The sequence below is a fragment of the Otolemur garnettii genome, unplaced genomic scaffold (assembly GCF_000181295.1).
Source record: "Otolemur garnettii isolate 467f Iridium unplaced genomic scaffold, OtoGar3 scaffold00016, whole genome shotgun sequence".
Taxonomy (NCBI): domain Eukaryota; kingdom Metazoa; phylum Chordata; class Mammalia; order Primates; family Galagidae; genus Otolemur; species Otolemur garnettii.
The window spans coordinates 21681770-21703587 of NW_003852411.1; the positions used below are offsets into that span (position 1 = coordinate 21681770).

At 38.0% G+C, this 21818-nt stretch overlaps 1 protein-coding gene across 1 annotated transcript in view; it reads right to left on the minus strand.

Annotated features, from left to right (window-relative positions):
• The window catches only part of MROH9 (maestro heat like repeat family member 9), a 167937-nt gene that overhangs the window by 35891 nt on the left and 110228 nt on the right, over positions 1-21818 (minus strand). Inside the window, exons 10-14 of the mRNA XM_023510817.1 lie at positions 9593-9747; positions 5635-5800; positions 3444-3586; positions 2298-2435; positions 887-893 (exon numbers count right to left, since the gene is read on the minus strand). Coding sequence (XP_023366585.1) covers positions 887-893; positions 2298-2435; positions 3444-3586; positions 5635-5800; positions 9593-9747 — 609 coding nt within the window. The remainder of the gene's footprint in view (positions 1-886; positions 894-2297; positions 2436-3443; positions 3587-5634; positions 5801-9592; positions 9748-21818) is intronic.

Consider the following 21818-nt stretch of genomic DNA (forward strand, 5'->3'; position numbering starts at 1 on the left):
AAAAAAAAAGAAAAAAAATTTCTTTGCTAATGTCACCCCTCATTTCTGTCTCTCTCATCATTTGCTGCAGAACAGAATACCCTATATTAATGCCATCTCTCACCAGTCCTTGACCAAGGGAGAGAAAATGCAAGTCTAGTGCTCAAACCAAGGTGGGTGCACGCAGGTCACTTTTGTGGTTTTGGATGAAGCCCTTCCTTTGAATGATATAACACGGAAGAGAGTTTGAGAATAAACTACCCCAGGTTGCTAAGGAGAAGAGGCTGTGAGCTCAGATTCACTAAGCCATTCTCTATAACACATGTGGGCAGTGGCCAGGCTCACAGTTGTCCTGACATGATGGTCTGTGTCAGATCAGTAAGGGCAGAATAGGGAAGGATGGTGTAACAAAGTTTCCACTTCAAGACTCCAGATTAGGTCTTCCAAATCAGTGCTTCTCAAATTTTACTGTGCATATTGATCATCTGAGGATCTTGCTGAAACACAAATTCTAATTCTTTAGGTCTGGGGAGGGCCATGAGATTCTGAATTTTTAAATCCCAGGTAAGTCTTTTGCTGCTAATCTGTGGACCACACTTGAGTAAGAAGATCCAAAGGCACTTCTTAGATAGCCTCAGATAGAGTGATACTTAGCTAGTGACCACTTATAAGATCAGCTGTACTACATTTTTACACATTAAGATGTGTTCCTGAAATGTGCGTGCAAATAAGATACTGTTTTATAAGCATCAAGGGCCCATAGACCATATAAATTGTACTATCTGACTTATTCACAACTTTGAGCAGTCTATTAAATTGTTAAGACTCTGTATCTCAAATCTGTCTCAGGAAACCTAATCCCTATAAAGAGAAGGTTGATATTCAGTGAAGAACTAACTAGAAGTACCCTCTGCCTGGTAGAAAAAAAAAATAAAAGTTCTCTTCCATTTCACTTTCCCAAATTTATTTGACTTATTAAGCACAGATTTTCATCGGGTCAACCTCTTTAAAGTAGGAGCAAGGTCTAAAGTGGGAGCACATCTAAAACTGACATTTGCAGAGCAGGAATCAGCTAACATCAGAGAGGGGAAATGGATTCACCTCCAGTTCTTGGTATCTGAAAGAGAAACTTATCTTTGAGCCCTTCACCCAAGGAACGTGCTGAATACCCTCATATTGTGCACTTTAGATGAGACCCCTCCACTAGCCCTCCCTCCTTCTGTCAATTACCCTCCCCCATTCCCTCTTCCTTGCTAGACTATATTTGTGTTTTATCTTTCATGAGGGCATGTAATTTTTTATATATTGGTTTCATATTAACATTGAGTACGTTGGATTTTTTCCCCCCATTCTTGAGATACTTTACTAAGAAGAATGCATTTCAACTCCATCCAGGTAAGCATAAAAGATGTAAAGTCTCCATCGTTTCTTATGGCTGACTAGTATTCAAACTTGATCTTTACCTTGACGTGAGAACAATGTAAACTAAAAATTTGTACCCTCATATTAATTTGGAATAAAAAACAAAATAAATAAAAATACAGGTCCTGTCTGACCACTGAAATGGCCTAGGAGCAATGACACGCCAACAGCAAAAAGCATATCTCGTACTCAGGTCTTGGCTTCTAAATACTACTTCCTTTTAACTAAAGCTCTTGGGGAAATGGCTGATTCTAGTTGAGCTTAGGTTATCAGTATAGAAAAGTAAGAAAGGGCCAGGCGAGGTGGCACACTTGTAATCCTGGCACTTTGGAAGGCCAAGGTGGGAGGATGGCCTGAATCCAGGAATTTGAGGTTGCGGTAAGCTATGATGATGCCGCACTGTTCTAGCCTGAGTGACAGGGTAAGACTGTCACAAACAAAAAGCAAGAAAGCTAGCAAAGACAAAAAGAATCATGTCAAAAGAACACAGATGTCAACTTGCAGGGACTTCCCTTTGCCAAATCGGGCCTTTTGCACATCCCAAAGAGTAACTATCGTGAGCTGTAATCAGTAAAAATCTCTGGGTCCACACTGAAAGAATCCATCCTCATTATTAAAGAATTCTACAGATTTAAATTTGAAAAAAAAGGAAACCTATCTTGTAGAGGGAGAATATTAGGTATTTTCCTTACTGGGTAAGACGGTAAGGACAGGGAAAAATATTCCAAAATATAAGCCCTTTAAAATAACTGAAGAAGTAGAAATCAAGTGGCAATTCAGATCATTAAGAGAGATTTAGAAATTGGAGATTTAGAGATTCCACATGGCTTGCTTAAAGGAAGCTGAAGAAGGTGGTGCAGAGACAGAGAGCCTTACACATAGCCCTCTGTTCTTACTTGGCAATGAGATAGACCCCATGATGGTAATACATTGCTTGGGTAAAGTGGCTCCAACAATTCTTTTTCTTTAGAGCAATATCCACCTTTTGCAGTCCAGAGCAATTCAACAGAACTCTCAGGGCATCCCGGGCATACCTAAGACCCCAACAAAAGAGCAGAATTACTACTTGATAATGTCCTTTCCAAAAATAAGTAAATATGATTTATTTTTTCATCCCATCTCCGGCAGAATATATGTTTCGATAAAGGGGAAAGGAGATTGCTTAATCATCCTCCCTGGTGAACAGTTTATGGGATGGGGCATTAGATTGAAAATGTAGCACTTAAAAATCTAAGGTTAATCACAGAACAGGTTATTAGTTACGTGGATAGGCTATTAGTTAGATATTCACTCATGCGATGACACTTGTCTATTTTCTTCCATGGATGACTTAAATAGGAGATATTCTCAACTATTTGGTCTGATTTGGTGTGTATCTGGTTGGAGAACAAGGAGTGAATTATATACCTTAATGGGACTAATTGTGCTTTAGAGCTCTGTCTGGTCTAAAGTCCACACTGGACAAGGGCCAAGAGAAGGCAATTGGGTCAAGATTCCCCTGCAGTGCAGTGAAACCAACTCTCTATCAGGCAAAAGGCAATTGCCAAACTTCTCCCCTGGTGAACAGGTGACTGCATGTTGTCATCAATCCACACGTCACATCCCCACCACAAAACCACTTTACAGTTCGCCAAGCACATTTGTGCATACCATTTTATCTTACAGGTATGACAACCCTGAGAGGTTACTGTCAGAGATTAATCAATGGCAGAGCTGGGTTATGCCTTGCTTTGGATCTAACATCCTGTCTGCTTTCATTTTACACAGTGGCCTCTCACTGATCTGACAGGGAATGTGGCCAGAACAATGTTCTGGGGTACTGGTTCTTGATAAGCTACACACAGGGAAGGTGTGAGCTAATTTCTAGCTACTCGGGCTCACTTTTCTGAAGGCATTCTACTCTTTAGAGGAGACAAATCTATAATAAGCAAATGCACTATGAGGAAGATTATAAGGAGTCCCTCAGGAACTCAAGGGAGTAGACATATTTACAGTGGGATGCATATCTCTTATTTAATGTGAAATAACCAGGGGGATCTCACAGAGGCCTGTCCAGGTCCATCAGTCTCGAATCACTGCTGTAGAAGAGTTGGAACATGAGAGCCATCAGGAGTTGGGGGAACAACTGGGCCACTGCTTTCTTGTAGGAGGCAACAGGTAGCAATGTGCACAGGGCCTGTGATGCCTATCAGGGAAAAATAAAGGAGGTGAAAATGTAAACATCTTCCTCTGAACCCAGTGAGCATTAGTCTGGGAAGAAAGGGAGTGACTCTGCAACTCCTCCTCCACACGCCTTGAAGAAAGCCTGATGTAGTCATGGTAACAGCCCCCAAGTCAGTTGTGAACCAGGAACTGTGCCAAGCATTCTATGGCAAAAGGCTTCCAAAGCACTGTTAAAAAAAAAAAAAATATCCCTAGCTGCCAAACCTGTGGGAAGCAAGCTGGTTCCCAAGGAGGGCATCCATCCTAAGGTCCCTTCCTCTGTGGCCGTGAAGAGTAGTCCTACTAATAACCCAGGCCCTCCCTGCACTTAAACAATACAAGGAAGTGAGGAATTGAAAGGGAGGCAAGCCAGGTCACCTAAGGACTTTTTGGTATACCGACTGCTGCAAAATCAGTCTTACTGAAAATACAGGTTTAGGGCATAATCCTAAAAGACCATCCCAATGTGATGATCCCAAATATCAAAGTCCTGATAGATGAAAGTCCTGAAAATGTGATTCTGGAAAAAATAACTTTTAAATTCTTTAAAAGGCATTTATTTGTATTTTTATAAGGTGGTATATTTGAAAAACATAAAAACACTACAGAACACTTCATAAGCGTGTTTCACATAATAAAATGCAAATAATAATAAAATAAGCAATAATGGCATTCACATTTTTTCTGGCTTCTTCAGTCAGAGGTGACTTTAATGTATTAAAAGGGCCTGAAATTTCATCTGCCAACCCAAACAAATGACACAGTTTTTTTTTTTTTTTTTGAGACAGAGCCTCAAGCTGTCCCCCTGGGTAGAGTGCCGTGGCATTACAGCTCACAGCAACCTCCAACTCCTAGGCTCAAGCGAGTCTCCTGCCTCTGCCTCCCAAGCAGCTGGGACCACAGGCGCCCGCCACAACGCCCGGCTATTTTTTGGTTGCAGCCGTCATTGTTGTTTGGCAGATCCGGGCTGGGGATTTGAACCCGCCACCTTAGGTGTACATGGCTGGCGCCTTAGCTGGTTGAGCTATAGGCGCCGCGCCAAATGACACAGTTTTAAACTGACATTTTCATCATTGCCATATTACCTGGCCAATCCACTTATCTGAGTTTTCTGCCAAATGCATTGGGTTGAACAAAAAGAACAACTTGAAATTCACTTTTATTTGAGAGAAGCCTTGATTGCACCTATTCCAAATTCATCATTATAGTTTGGGGAATTCAATCAGATGTTAGAAATACTTTAGGGATTTTGATCCTTGGGGATGTTAGCATTAAGATTATGGTGTTTGGGGTTGTGCCTTTTGAGATGGTAATTGGCACTGCAGAAATACATATGCCAGCATCTCACAATGTGAAGCAATGCCACCTTTTTTTCTACTAAATCACTGTGAATCCTGAATTTACTCCCAGGAGTGGTGATTTTGGTCCTTGGGAGATATATAATGATGAACACAAATGAGATTAAGACTTCGCACGCCTACAGAAGTCTGTGTAACCTAGCTGGTGGCTCCTTCTCTCATCCCATGTCCTATGCTTTCATTCTCAGTCACTCAGCTTCTCTGGCCTCCTTGGGTTCACCAACATACTAGGTAAAATCCCATCAATAGAAGGCTTTTATCTTCCTCTCTGTTTAAAACTATCCCAGGTAGATGCAAGGATCACACCATCCCCTGATTCAAGTCTCTGATTTTCTGTCACCTTAGTAGAGAGACCTGTCCTGACCAACTTACCTAAACATTGCCCACCATTTTCCTTCCCCCATCCTTTTACGTATCTTTTAAGCTTTATACTATATGACATGCCACACATTTATCCACACATGCCACACATTCATTATCTATGTCTATTATCAAAATATAGGCTTTCTGATTAAAGTATAGCACACAGTAGGTGCTCAATAATGTGTTGAATGCATATACGCATGAGAGGAAGACTATGGTAAGAAAGTGTGACTGAGTCTGTGGATAGTTAGGGATTTTCATGAGGAAGAAAATAATACCAAAAAGAAGAAGTACACGTCATGCTATTTACCGCCACAGGCATCATGTTGGTAGCATCAAGAGAGGAGCGTCTTTTTTCCATCAAGACCTCTTGTATTTCCCCAGGCTTTCCTTTCAGTATCAACAAGATTGTCTTCAGCACGTGAGGGGCCACTTTTGCTTCGGAACCTGCCGCCTGCCACATCATTATGAGAATGCTGCAAACACAGTCCCACCCACAAAAGCCAGAGTCCGTAAGTTTCTCGTTTCCTACTTGACACAGTGACATGAATCAGAAAAAGAGTCTTAGTTTTACATCTTTATATAGCAAAGACACTGCAGACAAACCTCAAATAAACAGATTCTCATTTCCAAATGGTATCATAAGTCTCTCATCCTCAGAAAGAAAGGAAGAATTTAAATACAGTTTTATGGAAAATACAGTCTGCTATGATTTAAATATCTGTTCAGCTCAATTTCAAGAACTGACCAGTTTTCTGTACCCCATATGCTCTCTGCTCCTCCCACCTTCTTACCTGGTTTGTGCAGACAGAATATTTAAAACTGACGTGGGAATGCAAATTAATACATAAATCAATATGTAAATAAAAAGTTCAAACCCTAAATATTGTAAAAACTAAATAAATGAAATATTAAAAAAAACAAACTCAGGGAAGCGAATCATTTTACCAAATATCACAGATTTAATTAGTGAAATGGGTTAGACTAGAATCCTGGCTTCTTGATCTCTAGTCCACAAGAACTCTTTAGGATTACTCTTACCATTATTCATCTTAAGAGCTGCTATACATCTCTGTGCCAATATGTTTCTGATAACCTTATCAATGCACGCTGGCCTCTGAAGCATAGTGTTTAGCCTCCTGCACTTGGGTTCCTCATATGGGGGGGCCTGATTCCTTGCAATGTGGACATACTCAGCTCTGTAGGATCCATGACCTGACTGCTTCTGCCTGGAGGACTCACTCTGAGAACCACAAGAACATCAAATCTCACGTGTCCTGCCACATTCTCTTAAGTCTTGTTCATACCTTCTGGATGATCAAACCTTCCTGGGTTTACTTTAATTCCAAATCTGGACCTTTTTTTCTCCAATTCTCACCTACCCTTAGACCTGCTGGTGACTTTTTAAATTAAGTTCACATAATTCTAATGATGCCTGCTTTCTGTACCTTCTTGGCACATATTGTTTACACTGGTTTCACTGGCAGTTTTCATCTTCTACCCACGTGGATATACACTCTCTCCTCAACAAGGTGGTCGAGGGCCAGTCATCCTTACACACCGGGCGGACTTAGTTCCAGAAAGAGAAAACATGAAGCCTTATAACAGTCTTTGAAGAAATTTTATGAATAATAAAATACTTTGTGAGTTAAAGCCTCCTAAATAAAAACAATCTTTCAGTCAGAAAAAGAAACCTACAGTATTTATTTAGAGCTTTGTTGACTTCAATGCCATTTCACAGACTATTAATTCATTAGTCTGTATAACCCATATAACAGTAACAATCACTACATGTAAAAGCTAACTGATAATGTTTTTTTAATTAAATCATAGCTGTATACATTAATGCAATTATGGAGTACAATGTGTTGGTTTTATATACAATTTGAAATACTTTCATCAAACTGGTTAACATAGCCTTCACTGCATTTTCTTAGTTATTATGTTAAGATATTTGTATTCTACCCTTAGTAGATTTAACATGTACCCTTGTGGTGTGGACCCACCAATAATCCTCCCTCCATTCATCCTCCCCTTCCTACCCCCTCCCTCTCCTCTTTCCCCTTCATCTTGAGCTATATAGTTAGGTTATAGCTTTCATAATTGTGTGCTTGTTTAAGGATTTCAGGAACTGGCCTTAAGCAACTAAGTAAAGAACCAAGATGGCAGGACTCTGCCCCCATCAAGGAAAATACTGAACAGTTAACCTTCAGTTCTGCTGTGATGACACTAGCCAGACTCCCAGATGGCCCACTACTCAAGATGACCATTAGTGCAAAATCCACTGAAGCTTCCCATGACCCCTTCCCTTTAAAACCCTTTAGCCAGCCTGAGAAATTTGAGATGGTCTTTGAGACAATAGCCCATCATCTCCTCAGGATGACAACTCTTCAACAAATCCACTTTTCCTTCCACCACTCTCTTGAGTCTGGCTTTTTAAACAATAGGTAGCTAAATCAGAGTACAGTTACATAACAACTATAGAGAGAAAGGACTTTCCTTATTTCACTGATGTGGTAGTTGAGCATCAGGGGAATTGTACTGAACTTGCATGATGTCACATAGAATGTAAGAGTAAAGGTTGATAGGAAATCATATTCATTTGTTTTCAAAGCTTGAGGACTTTCCATCATAACACTTTCTGTCTTTTACACTGTTAATAGTAGGGAAGCAATACATTCCCTTCCAATGTACAAACTGTATAAATGGAGTGATGTGATTTTCTAAGCTCTTCTAATGGGCCTGTTAGATTCATACTGTCCCATAGGCTCAGACAGGTGACTTCCAATTACATCTGGTCATTAAGGGTAGTTATTTTATGGGTAGGGAGAAATATCTTATTTCCATCTTTCATAAATAAGAAAAAATACTTATATGAATTTATTTCTTCAAGAAAAATCACTGAATTCTCAAACAGGAATAAAAATCTAGTCCCTCTTTGGAGAGAGGTTTGCTCTTATGGGATATGCAGCACATAATTTAAAGCCTTAGATAAATGACAGAGACAGTGATCATTTCTTGTGGGCTTACTGTATCAGGTATTCTACGAGGATATAAATAACAGATGAGGTCTGACAATTAAGATCACAAACTCATCCTAGAAAAAATGTCACTTACCTCATTGCTGAAGCGGACTACAGTCACCTTCAAAGTACTCCCCTTGGGAAGCTGTGCATCAATGCCAGCGCCTAGTCCACACTTCAAAGCAATTTTAGAACTTTTTTTCTGGAATGGCCATCAAAGCTGCCATTTTATTACCCTAAATGTCATCAAAATGTTTTTCCTAAACATTTATTGTCCTAAATGTCATCCAAATGTTTTTCTTTAAATATTTCTTTTATCTTCAAGTGAAAAAAAAAAAAAGCCACTGGGGGCTAGATCAGCTAAGTAGGAAGGTTATTTCAATACAATTATTATTATTATTTTTTGATCAATACAATTATTTGATCACTGGTTTAAAAATCCCTCACAGGCAGTGCCATGTGAGCTGGTGCCCTGTCATGATGCAAAAGCCATGATTTTCAGTTAAGATTTTCCTGTTTCTCTTATCTATGTTTGTTTGGTCTGCTATGTTTCTCATAGTCAGTCAATGATTTTGATGCACAATTAGACAAATTCTTGCAACGTTTTCATCAATTCTGCTCATTTTTGGCTGTCCTGACATCTCTTCATCAGTGATGCTTTCTCCTCCCTCAGAAAAAATGTTTAATCCATTTGTATACTACTGTTTTCTTCATGACATTATCTGCATAAACTTGGACTAACATGTCCCTCATTTTACTTCCATTCTTGCCAAGTTTAATAAGAAATTTATGCGTGTTTGTTTGTTGCTCTAATTCAAGCTTTGACATTCTCATGATGGCATACAAAAACACAAAACAATAATGAATGGCACTCAGCAAGACTCTGTCAAAAATTGATATGAACACAGCGTGAGACACTGATATACCAAGGTTATGAAAGCTTACTGAGTTGTTTATACAGTGCTGCCAGCATAAGCACATGGTAGCAACATCTGGAACTTAATTTCAGACTTTGTATGATCTTACTTAAGGTTATTTAGCATCTTTATGGAAGGACTTAGCCTAACCATATTTATTTGAACCTCACAATCACCCTGCAAGATGTAAATACAGATTTTATTTTTAAGGGGAAAAAACCCCCAAATGGTTCTGACCATGATAAATCAAGACTAGAGCACAGATCCATCTGCCTTTGGAGCCTGTGAACAAATCCTGTGGAAAGAGGAGGGTGTAGGGGAGCCTTACATGTCTGCTGGGACTGGGTAGTCCATAAGTTGAAAGATGACCTTCTTGGGTGAAGTGCGGGTCAATAAGGTGATGACCCGCAACATAGACTGCTTCATATGGTGAAAAGCGTCTTTACATAATTGCTTATAAATAGTATCCACAATCTTATAAACCTGGAAGAGAAATTTCATGGGTCAACAAGAGTCTCCTGTTCTATGGTCACCTCTAAACTATGGCATTTCTTGGACATAAGAATTCAGTTCTTCTCAGAATGACCAAAGCAGCAATTAACAGACAAATAATCACCAGCAGAGTGATGATTTGGATGAGTACTAAATCTATGCATTTATGGATAGTGCGAAAATTCACCTTTATACAGAAGTTTAAGTTGGGAAGGTAGAATTTGTTGTCCTATATATAAGACATATCAGCTCAGGATGGAAAACATATATATAATTAAAGTGCTTAAAAAAGAAAATCAAAACAATGAAACACAATAATAATGGAACTACATAGTATGTACTTCAAAAATACTTTCTGAAAATTGAAGACTTGAATATATATATTGGAGGGGTGAACAATTTATTAGAGGAATGACCCAGAATGATCAAGACTAAGCCATGATCTTGCAAACTCCACTTTTTTTTTTAAACAGGTACACAATTTAATATTTATTATATGCATTATTTTTCAACAGCTGTATGTTTGCTATGTGGTACAATCTTAAACATTTACTGATTCATAGTTTGTAAAACAAAAACCTTACAAAACTCATCAAAACTCACATACTGATCAGAAAAGTTTTTTGGAAGACTAGAAAAAATATTTTGTTGTCTTACTCATGCATTACACAAACAAAATCTTCAGTTCCACCATAAAATTAAGCACATCTGAAAAAATAAAACAGGGCTAACTAATCCAAACAGCATATTTCTGTATCCTGATTCAACTATTTTTTGTATCTTATTTGTAATGTAAATAAAATTTTACTCCACATATTTTTAAATAAGTTGGTTTTTTTTCACGATAAACCAAGCTATGTATCCCAGGGGAACCACCTTGGTTTGTAACTTACTATAAGATATTCCATTTTTAGTCTATTTTAGACTATTCAAAGAGTTCCAAAATAGATATACTGTTTCCTTTAGTACATTACTAAACGGATATAAAGACCAACAAAAAGTGAAAATAAATAGCCATTAGCCAGATAGATAATCCTTGATAAATAAACTTGTAAATACTGTAAGATATAGACAATATCACATAGTGATAAGATGTCAACACAGATTCCCTTTAAAACATGTTTTGCTTTAAAAGAAAGAAAATTTAACTTAAAATGTTTTAGCATTAGGTGCACAAAATGTCCAGATAAAGTTCTAGTTTTTATAAGTCTTTTTATGTATTTAGCCTGTCACAACAGTGCTTAAGATTGTATTGAAGTGTTTCTGCATTATACAACCCTAAAACACAAAGATCTCACTGACCCTTAAGTACCTTCTTTCCTTCTTTTGCCTAATACAGCTCAGCTAAGTCCTTCCGTAAAGAAGCTAAATAACCTTTATCAGCACATAAATGTCTTCATAAACCAAGGACTATTAAGTGCATTAAAATCAAACAGTAGGGTTTAGTGCACCAAATGAACTATTTTTAAAAAAAGCAATTTCTACTTTTTTAGTGCCCCATGTTAGTCTTATTTTACTTCTTTTTATTCATTCTTGACCAAGGAGAGCTCTAGCTAGACCTGAAATTTATCTCAAATCAATTGTGTATTCAATGTGTAATTTAACGCACCCAGATTGGCTCACTTCTTATTTTGAAAATGCCCCTCACATATTATAAACTGAAAACTTAGTTGATGTAAATTTACATTACTCTGCAGTTGCATCACGTGCAATTCAGTTATCTGTGCACAACCACATACTGCAAACAAAAGAAAGAAAATAATGAGAAGGGTAGGGGGAAGAGAGGGAAAAGGAGAGATTTGTTAAAGAATACAAAATTATAGCTAGATAGGAGGAATAAGTTCTAGTGTTGCGGACTGTGGTAGATTTTCAGATAGTTTCAGATAGCTAGAAGGAGGATGTTGAATGTTCCCAACACAAAGAAAAAATAAGTGTTTGAGATGATGGATATGCTAATTGCTCTGATCTGATTAGTACACATTCTATATATTGAAACACCACTATGTACTCCCTAAATATGTCTAACTATTATCTGTCAATTAAAAAATGAAATAAAAAATTAGGTGTTAAATAGTACAGGGCATTTATTCTACCACATATGTGCTAAGGTGAGCCTGCAATGTAAGACATGCAAATACTGTTTTTTTTTCCTCTCACCTATAGGGTTTAGAGCTTCTTATCATCCTCTTCCTATTTTAGATGTAGCCTGCCTCTGAAACAAACCAGCTAAGTCACTGAGTGCTTAGTTATGGAAATTTATGCTCATTTATGCCCATGTATACAAATGATAATTTTTTTTTCACTCATTAGAAAAAGATTTGTTGTGTCAGAATTACTTAAGATTATAAGCGCCTACACTATATTTATAACTCAGGAGATTTTCAGGGATACTTTCAGCCATACATAATTTTTCCTCATAACCAACTTCAGAACCTAACCCTATCTGAGATAAGAATCCACTGTATTCACTAGTCCAGTGGCCTGTGGGAGCTTAGGTGGGGTGATAATTTAAGTTGAGGAGCCCCATCTTGGTCAGTTTTTTCTGTGGTTGGTGATCTCACTATAGCAGAGGTTAGTTTTCATAGCTAGTTTTCTGTTTGGCCTTTTCTTCCTCTCCAGGGACTTGGAAAAGCTTCATCTATCCTCCCTTCGAGTGCCAAGTCCCACTTTATTAGAGGAGAACTTTGTTTTGTAAGGAGATGGCCTCGCCTGCCAGCTTTTCCTCTGGGTTGTGTTGTTCTAAAGCAGTGGTTTTCAACCCTTTCTATCTCACAACACACTTGTACCTATACTTAAGCTTCCTCTGCACACTTAAATTATGTTGATTGAAAAAAAAGAGCAAAGTAAAGAATATACTTTTTAAAATTTATTTACTAACACAAACGAAACTCACCATAGGGCCAAAAAATAAAACAACATAATTTATTATGATTTGTAATAAAAAGATAACAATTAAAATTCTTTAAAAAACTTACTCTTATTTTTCTGTTCATTATAATTTAACATTTATTTATTTTTTATTTTTTTTCTGGATTTTTTTTTATTGTTGGGGACATTTAATGAGATATCTGGCTTGACTTTTTAAAGCATACCCTCCTTGTAAGATTGAATTTTTTTATTTTTTATTTACTTAATTTATTTTTTAATTTTAGGTTAATGTGAGAGTGCAAACAATCAGGACATGATATTTGAATTTGTTAGGTAGAGTCCCTTTTATACTGTGTCCTGCACCCAAAAGGTATGCCATACACATCTACATTGTGCCCGCTGAGTGGGGGCAGCTCAATCCCCCCAAAAGGGAGCCTCCCTCCTCCCTTTTCCCTCCATCTTCATTCCTTCTCCTCTCCACTAAGAATAATGTGCTCCATCTCCGTCCAGGTTAATACAAAAGATATAAAGTCACCATCTTTTTATGGCTGAACAGTATTCCATGGTATACATCTACCACAGCTTGTTAATCCTTTCCTGGGTTGATGGGCATTTAGGCTGTTTCCACGTCCTGGTGGTTGTAAATTGAGCTGCAATAAGTCTAGTGCAAATCTCCTGATGATAAAGTAATTTTTTTCTTCTGGATAGATGCCTAATAATGGGATTGCAGCATCAAATGGAATGTCTAATTTGAGTACTTTGAGGATTCCCTATACTTCTTTCCAAAGATGCTGTATTAGTTTGTTGTCCCACCAATAGTGTAAAAGGGTTCCCTTTTCATCTCATCAGTGCCAGCACCTGCAGTTTGAGGATTTTGTGATGTGGGGTATTTTCACTGAGGTTAGGTAATATCTCAGGGTGGTTTTGATTTGAATTTCTCTGATGAGTAGGGATGATAAGCATTTTTTCATATGTTTGTTAACTATTTGTCTGTTTTCCTCAGTAAAGGTTCTGTTCATGTCTCTTGCCCAGTGATAGACGGGATTGTTTGCTCTTTTTTTTTTGTTGATTAATTTGAATTTCTACGGACCCCAGTTATCAAACCTTTGTCAGATTCATAACATGCAAATAACCTTTTCCCATTCTGAAGGTTGTCTATTTGCTTTGCTTGTTGTATTGTTAGTTGTGAAGCTTTCCAATTTAATAATAAATCTCTCAATCTCTCTTAAGTCTCATTTGTTTATTTTTGTTGTTGTTGCAATTGCCACTGAAGTCTTCTTCATAAATTCTTTCCTAGGCTGACATCCTCAAGAGTTTTTCCCATACTTTCTTCCAGGATTTTTATCATTTCATGCCTCAGATTTAAATCTTTTATCCATCTTGAATCAATTTTTATAAGTGGTGAAGTGAAAAGTGTAGGTCCAGTTTCTGTCTTTTACATGTGGTTATCCAGTTCTCCCAGCACCCTAGTGTATTCTTTTCCCTAGTGTATGTTTTTGTTTGGTTTATCAAAGATCAGATGGCTATAAGAGGTTGGTTTCTTCTCTTGGTTTTCTATTTGGTTCCAACTGTCTATATCTCTATTTTTGTGCCAATACCATGCTGTTTTGATTACTATAGACTTGTAATATAGCCTAAAGTCCAGTAGAGTGATGTCTCTGGTTTTGTTTTTATTACAAAAATTGCTTTGGCTCTAAAAGGCTTTTTCTGGTTCCATATTAAATGAATAATTATTTTTCCAGTTCTTCAAAGTATAATGTTTGCATTTTAATGGGGGATTGCATTGAATCTGTAGATTGCTTTGAGAAGTATAGACATTGAATGATGTTCATTCTTCACAGCCAGGAGCATGGTATGTTCTTCCATTTGTTAATGCCTTCTGCTATTTCTTTTCCCAGGGTTTCATAATTCTCTTTAGAGGTCCTTCACCTCTTTTGCTAGTTATATTTCTAAATATTTCATTTTCTTTGAAGCTACTGTGAAGGGAATTGTGTCTTTGATTAGCTTCTCAACTTGGCTGTTATTGGTGCATACAAAGGCAACTAATTTGTGAACATTGCTTTTATACTCTGACTCTGAGATGTTACCATGTTTCTGGATCATTTCCAGGAGTCTTCTGGTTGAATTTCTGAGGTTCTCTCAGATCATATCATCAGCAAAGAGTGAGACTTTGAACACCTCTGCCCCCATTTGGATGCCCTTCTCTTGTCTAATTACATTGGTTAGAACTTCCAGTTCTATGTTGAACAGTAGTGGTGATAGTGGACATCCCTGTCTGGTTTCAGTCTGAAGTGGAAAAACTTTCAGTTTTACTCCATTCAGTATTATATTCGTTGTGCATTTATCATAGATGGCTTCAATCAGTTTAAGAAATGTGCCACCTATGCCTGTATTCTTTAATGTTCTTGTTAGAAAAGGATGTTGAATTTTATCATACGCTTTTTCTGAATCTATTGAGAGGATCAGAAGGTCTTTGTTTTTTGCTTCTATTGATATGGTGAATTACATTTATAGGTTTGGGTATCTTAAACCAGCCTTGCTTGCATCCCAGGGGTGAAGTCTTCTTATCCATGGTGTATATATTTTTTTAACGTGTAGTTGTAATCTACTGGCTAAAATTTTGTTGAGTATTTTTGCATCAATATTCATGAGTGAAACTGGTATGTAGTTCTTTTTAGTTCTTTGCTGGTTTTATTATCAGGGTGATGTTTGCTTAGAACCTGTTGGGGAAGGTTCCTTCTCAGTGTTTTGGGTAGTTTCTAAGGTATAGGTACAAGCTCTTCTTTGAAGGTTTGATAGAATTCTGGTGTGAATCTATCTGGTACAGGGTTTTGTTGTTGTTGTTGAAAGATTTTTTTATTGTTTCCTTTGATGTCAGTGCTTGATATTGGTCTTTTCAAGAGAGCTGTATCTTCCTGGTTAAGTCTAAGGGAGATAGTGTGATTCCAGGTATTGGTCTATTTCCTCAATATTGTCAAATTTCTGGGCAAAGAGTTTCTTGTAGTAGTCAGAGATAATCTCTTGCATTTCTGTGATGTTTGTTGTTTTTACTCCTTTTTCATTTCTGATTATTACTTTTCTGTTTCTAGTTAATCTGCCCATAGGTTTATGGATATTATTTATCTTTTTGGAGAAATAATTTTTATTTCGTTGATTTTCTGGATGATTCTTTTGTTTTCATTTCATTTATTTCTGATTTAATTTTGGTTTTTTCTTCCCTCCTGCTAGATTTAGGATTAGGTTATTCCTCCTTTTCGATTTCCTTAAGATGATTAATTAGGTTGTTGATCTGCTTTCTTTCTATTTTTTGGATGTAAGCATCAAATATGATAAATTTCCCTCTTGGCACTGCTTTTACAGTATCTCACAGGTATTGGTAACTTTTAGCTTTTTTGTTGTTATGTCTGAGGAATTTAAAAATTTCCTCCTTCATCTCTTCCTTCACCCAATTGTCATTCAGCATAAGATTGTTCAGTTTCCATGCCTTTGTGTGGGGATGAAAATTTTTGATAAAGTTCCACCTTTATTGCCTTGTGATCTGAAAAGTTACAAGGTATAATTTTAATTCTTTTAATTTTGTTGAAGTTGTATTAGTATATAATCTATTTTAGAACTGAGAGGGAGCAGCTATGAACCTATTTTTCATTATATTATTATTTTCCTGCTTTCCCTTAAATAGTGATGGTAGTGGCAAAAATAGAAAAAGATGAAAGAGCTGGGGAAGAAGGAAGACACGGAGGAGAGGGAGGAGGATGCAAGGGCCGCAGGAAGCTCCAAGGTCATAAATCAAATCAGGTATACAGCCCGGGTGGCAGCAACCAATTAAATGTTCACACACCTCCACCCCAGCTAAGACCCCAACCACAGAGAGGCAGTTGGCCTATTGGAACCCCAAGACCTCCCTGGTGACCAATGAGTGACCAGACACTAGCTTCTTCTTCAGCTATCTTCTTCAGCATTTTGTTGCAACCCATAGTACCTTGCGAGAAAGTGTATAAAAATTTCCCTGGCCTTTGTTTAGGGGCCACTCCCCACTGTTTCTGCTTTTCTCATGTGAGTGACCCAAGCATATGCCTGATAAGAATAAACTCCTTGGTTTTCCATGTGTGAGTATGGACTCTGAATGGTAATAATTTTGGCCTTAACAGAACTATTTCCAGGGGCTGTCAAGAAGAATGTATGTTCCTTAGCTTTGGGATAGTGTGTTCTGTATATGTGTATTATGCCCATTTGTTCTAATGTCACATTTAAATCCCTTGTATCTTTGTTTAGTTTCTGTTTAGATGATCTGTCCCATTCTGTCAGAGGGGTTTGAAAGTCTTCATTATTATAATGTTATGTGATATTTTATTGCTCAGACCAATCAAGGTCTGTTTTGTAAATCTGGACATATTTCAGTTGAGTGCATAAATATTTAGAATTAAAATGACTTCTTGATGTATTGTTCCCTTGACCAGTATGAAGGGACCATTTTAGTCTTTATTAACTTCAGTTGCTTTAAATCCACTTGTATCTGAAAATACAATTTTCATTTGCTTGAAATACTGTTTTCCATTCCTTAACCCTAAGTCTTGATTTGTCCTTCAAGGCTAAGTGTGTTTCCTGGAGACTGCTTATGGATGGCTTGTGCTTTTTTATCCAATCAACCAGCCTGTGCCTCTTCAGTAAATTCACTCCATTGACATTTATTGAGAAAATGATAAGTGTGGTGGAGTTCTATTCTTCTTATTTTGTGAAAGTCTTTTGTATCATTTTGTCCTTTGTACCATTGTGGAAGCTAAGTTTTGACCTTTAGCTTCTGAGTGTTTACTTTGCTGGTGGTCCATTGTGTAGTCAGTGTTGAGAATAGGTCTAAATATTTCCTGTAGAGCTGGTTTTATTGTGGTGAATTTCCTCAATGTTTGCATATCAATAAAAAATTTGATTTCTCCATTGATATTAAAGCTTAGTTTAGGAGGATACAGAATTCTGGGCTGAAAATTGTTTTGTTTAAGCAGGTTAAAAGTAAATGACCTTTCTCTTCAGGCTTAAATATTTCAGCTGAAAAGTCTGCTGTAATCCTGATACATCTGCCCCTATAGATCAATTTCCATTTCTTAACCCTAAGAAATGGAAATTCTTCTTTTCTTGCCTCTCACAAAATTTTCTCTTTTGTCTTGACTTTGCTTTTTTTTTTTTTTTTTGAAACAGAGCCTCAAACTATCCCCCTGGGTAGAGTGCTGTGCCATCACAGCTCACAGCAACCTCCAACTCCTGGGCTCTAGAGAGTCTACTGCCTCAGCTTCCCAAGTAGCCACAGGCGCCTGCCACAACACCTGGCTATTTTTTTTCTGGTTGCAGCCATCATTGTTGTTTGGCGGGCCCAGGCTGGATTCGAACCTGCCACGTTAGGTGTATGTGGCTGGTGCCGTAGCTACTTGAGCCACAGGCACTGAGCCTGTCTTGGAGTGGCTCTGTTTGTTTGTTTGTTTATTTATTTATTTATTTATTTTTGAGACAGAGTCTCACTATGTTGCCCTTGGTAGAGTGCCATGGCATCATAGTTCACAGCAACCTCAAACTCTTGGACTTAAGCAACTGTCTTGCCTCAGCCTCCCATGTAACCGTGACTACAGTTGCCCACCACAACTCCTGGCTATTTATGTTGTTGTTGTTGTCATTGTTTAGCAGGCCTGGGCTGGGTTTGAACCCACCAGCCCTGGTGCATGTGGCCAGCGCCCTTACCACTGAGCTATGGGTGCTGAGCTGAGAGAGGCTTTGTTTGCATTGAGACAACCCAGGATTTGATATCCCTCTAGAGGAGTTTTTCATAATCTTTAGTGAAACTTGGGAAATTTTCATTTATGGTTCCTCCAGGAGGGCTTCCATTCCTTTGGGCCATTTTTCTTCCTTTTCAAGGATCCCTATAATTTGTATGTTTGAACACTTCATGAAGTCCCATAATTCTCTGAGTGAATATTCTGCTTTCTCTCTCTTTGTCTTCTTCTTTAACCGCCTAGGTTAGCCCAAGAGTGTTATTTTGTAGCTCTGAGTTTCTTCTCCATGGTCTAATTTGTTATTGTTACTCTGCGCTTCAACTTTAAGTTCCCCAATTGCTTCAATTCTTTAAGCTCCACATAACCTTTCTATAGTCTTCATCTCTTTCATCCACGTTTTTTGTTTCTGTTTTCCACTTTCTCATTAATTCCCTTTATTGCCTTTGCCACCCATGTTTTAAATTCCTTTTCTGTCATTTCCATTAATTCTTTATAGGTGGAATCCTTCGTGGTAGGTGCCTCATGGTCCCGTGGGGGGCGAGGGGAGTTGGTCTGTTTTGGATTTTCACATTGCCTGAATTCTTCTGTTGGTCTCTCCTCATGCATTTCTCCTCACTTCCTTCCCCAAGTTTTCCTTCTCACTTTCTCCTTCACTTTAAATTACCAACTCTCAGAGCTTAGGTTTTAAAATGGCCTTTTTGAATAAGGCCAAAAGGAAGAGAAAGATAAAGAGTAAGAAGGGAGAAAAAAAGATTAAAAGGGAAGAAATGGGGAGGTAAACGAACAGAAAGAGAATAACAGGAAAAATGATGTTGTTCAGCAGGGTGCTATGTCCACATCGCCAACTCTAGGATTTTAGGGGGCCAGGTTGGGTGAGTCCCTCAAAGTCAATAGTGCCTTACCTGCCTGGGCAAAAGCAAGACCCCACTTCTGCCAAATATGAAAAGAGAGACAAAAGAAAAAAATAAGCAAAAAATTCAGCAGTATTCCCAGTGGGGTCCTGCCAATCCTATCTTTCCAGAGGTCAAATCTATTAGGACTCTCTGGACCATGAGATCTTGACCTCCTTAAACCACACCAGTGCTATGAAACCCAGTAAGACCAATGCTGTGACTCCCTTAGCAGTCAGAGAAAAGAAAAATAAATAAAAATAGATCAAGAAAATTTAAAAATACAATTATATAAGATAAAGAGTAAAAATGGGATACCTAAGCTGTTGTATGAGAAATTTATGTGGGAAATATGAGAAAAGTAGAAAAATCTCTACCAAAAGGGAGAAAAAAGGAGATACATAAAAAAGAAAGAGAATAAAAGGTGAAAAATTAACAAAAATGGAGGAGCCCTTGCTATTGAAAAAGTAAAAATAAAAAAATAAAAATACAACCAATCAAAAAAGAACAAAAGAAAAAACTCAAACAATACATTGCCTGGATATCAGGTGGTGCTGTGGTGGTAGAAGATGGAGAACATACTGTTTTTCTGTGAAAAATTAGTGCTGGAAGCCACTCTTTAATTACAGAGGAGTAGATCTGGTCCTGTTTTCCTGACTAAATTGCCCTTAATTTGAGCCTGGTTCCTTTGTCAGCCTTCAGTCCCCATGGGATTGGGGTCCTAAATCTCTTGTCAGATTCCTTAGGAGGCATGTCATACAGTGCCCCCTGCTGACAATTCTCAGGCCTTCTCAGTTCACCCTAAAGATGGATGCCTGAGCTCTGCAGGCATGTCAGAAGTGGCCATGCACCAAGGCTCTGTGGACAGTTTCTCCCATACAGCTTTCCCATAATCATGGTGCCCAGCTAGCAGCCACGCTGATGGGAGATCCACCCCATGTGGTAGGCCACTACACTGTTTGAATCCACCCACTCATTTAAGGCTTCCAAGGCCACTTCAGTAAGCAGATTAGCTCAAAATCAATAAACTGAAGGACAGTTTATTGTCCCCAGTCCTTCACAGACAGGCTGGCTGGCCAGTTCCCCCCAACCCCCATTCCCAAGCATTGGCCTTCTGTGCTAATTTTCCTCAGCTCCAGACCTCCTCCCTGGCTTCTGTAGTCCATCATTGCTTCACTATGCCCCCAAAGTGAAGTCCCTAGGTGGGTCCCTCCACCTAGAGGTGGTTGGAGTTTTCTTTCCCCTGTCTCACCATGAGTGGCTAGTAAGGAGATGTTTCTAGTTCTCCATCCTGTTCCTACCCATCCCCCACTCCACAAGGTAGAATTTTGGAGAGACATATTCTTTTTTTTTCTTAAAAATTTTTTTTTATTAACTCATAACTGTGTACATTAAAGCATTTATGGGATTCAGTGTACTGATTTTATATACTATTTGGAATGTTTACATCAAACTGGTTAACTTAGCCTTTACCTCACTTACTTATTGTGTTAAGACATTTATGCTCTACTCTTAATAGATTGATATGTACCCTTGCAATATGCACCATAGGTGAGGTCCCACCAATTACCCTCCCTCCACTCAGCCTCCCCTCTCCCCTTCCTCTGCCCTCCTTCATCCTGGGCTATAGTTGTGTTTTAACTTTTGTATGAAAGTGTGGGTGATTATATGTTGGTTTCATAATAGTACTGAGTACATTGGATAATTTTTCTTCCATTCTTGAGATACTTTTCTAAGAACAATATGTTCTTACTCTATCCATGTAAACATAAAAGAGATAAAGTCTCCATTTTTTAAGGCTGCATAATACTTCATGGTATACATATACCACAACTTATTAATCCATTCATGGGTCAATGGGCACTTGGGTTTCTTCATGACTTGATAATAATGAATTGGGCTGCAATAAACATTTTGGTGCAAATATCTTTGTTGTAAAATGATTTTTGGTCTTCTGGATGTATACTTAGCAGAGGAATTGCAGGATTGAGTGGCAGGTCTACTTTTAGTTCCCTAAGTGTTCTCCAAACTTCTTTCCAAAATGAATGGATTAGCTTGTATTCTCACCAGCAGTACAGGAGTGTTCCCTTTTCTCCACATCCATGCCAATATCTGGGATATTGTTATGTGGGCTGCTCTTACTGGAGTTAGACAATATCTCAAAGTGAGTTTGATTTGCATTTCTTTGATGATTAAAGATGATGAGCATTTTTTCATGTGTCTGTAGGCCGTGTGCCTGTCTTCTTCAGAGAAGCTTCTGTTCAAGTCTCTTGCCCACAATGAAATGAGATCATTTATTTTTTTCTTATTAATTAGTCTGAGTTGTCTGTGGATTCTAGTTATCAAACCTTTGTGAGAAACATAACCTTCAAATATCTTCTTCCATTCTGAGGGTTGTCTGCTTGCTTTACTTAGTGTGTTCTTGGCTGTGCAGAAGCTTTTTAGTTTTGATCAGATCTCAGTAATGTATTTTTGGTGCTACTTCAATTGCCTGGGGAGTCCTCCTCATAAAATAGTCTCCCAGACCAATTTCTTCAAGTGTTTCCCC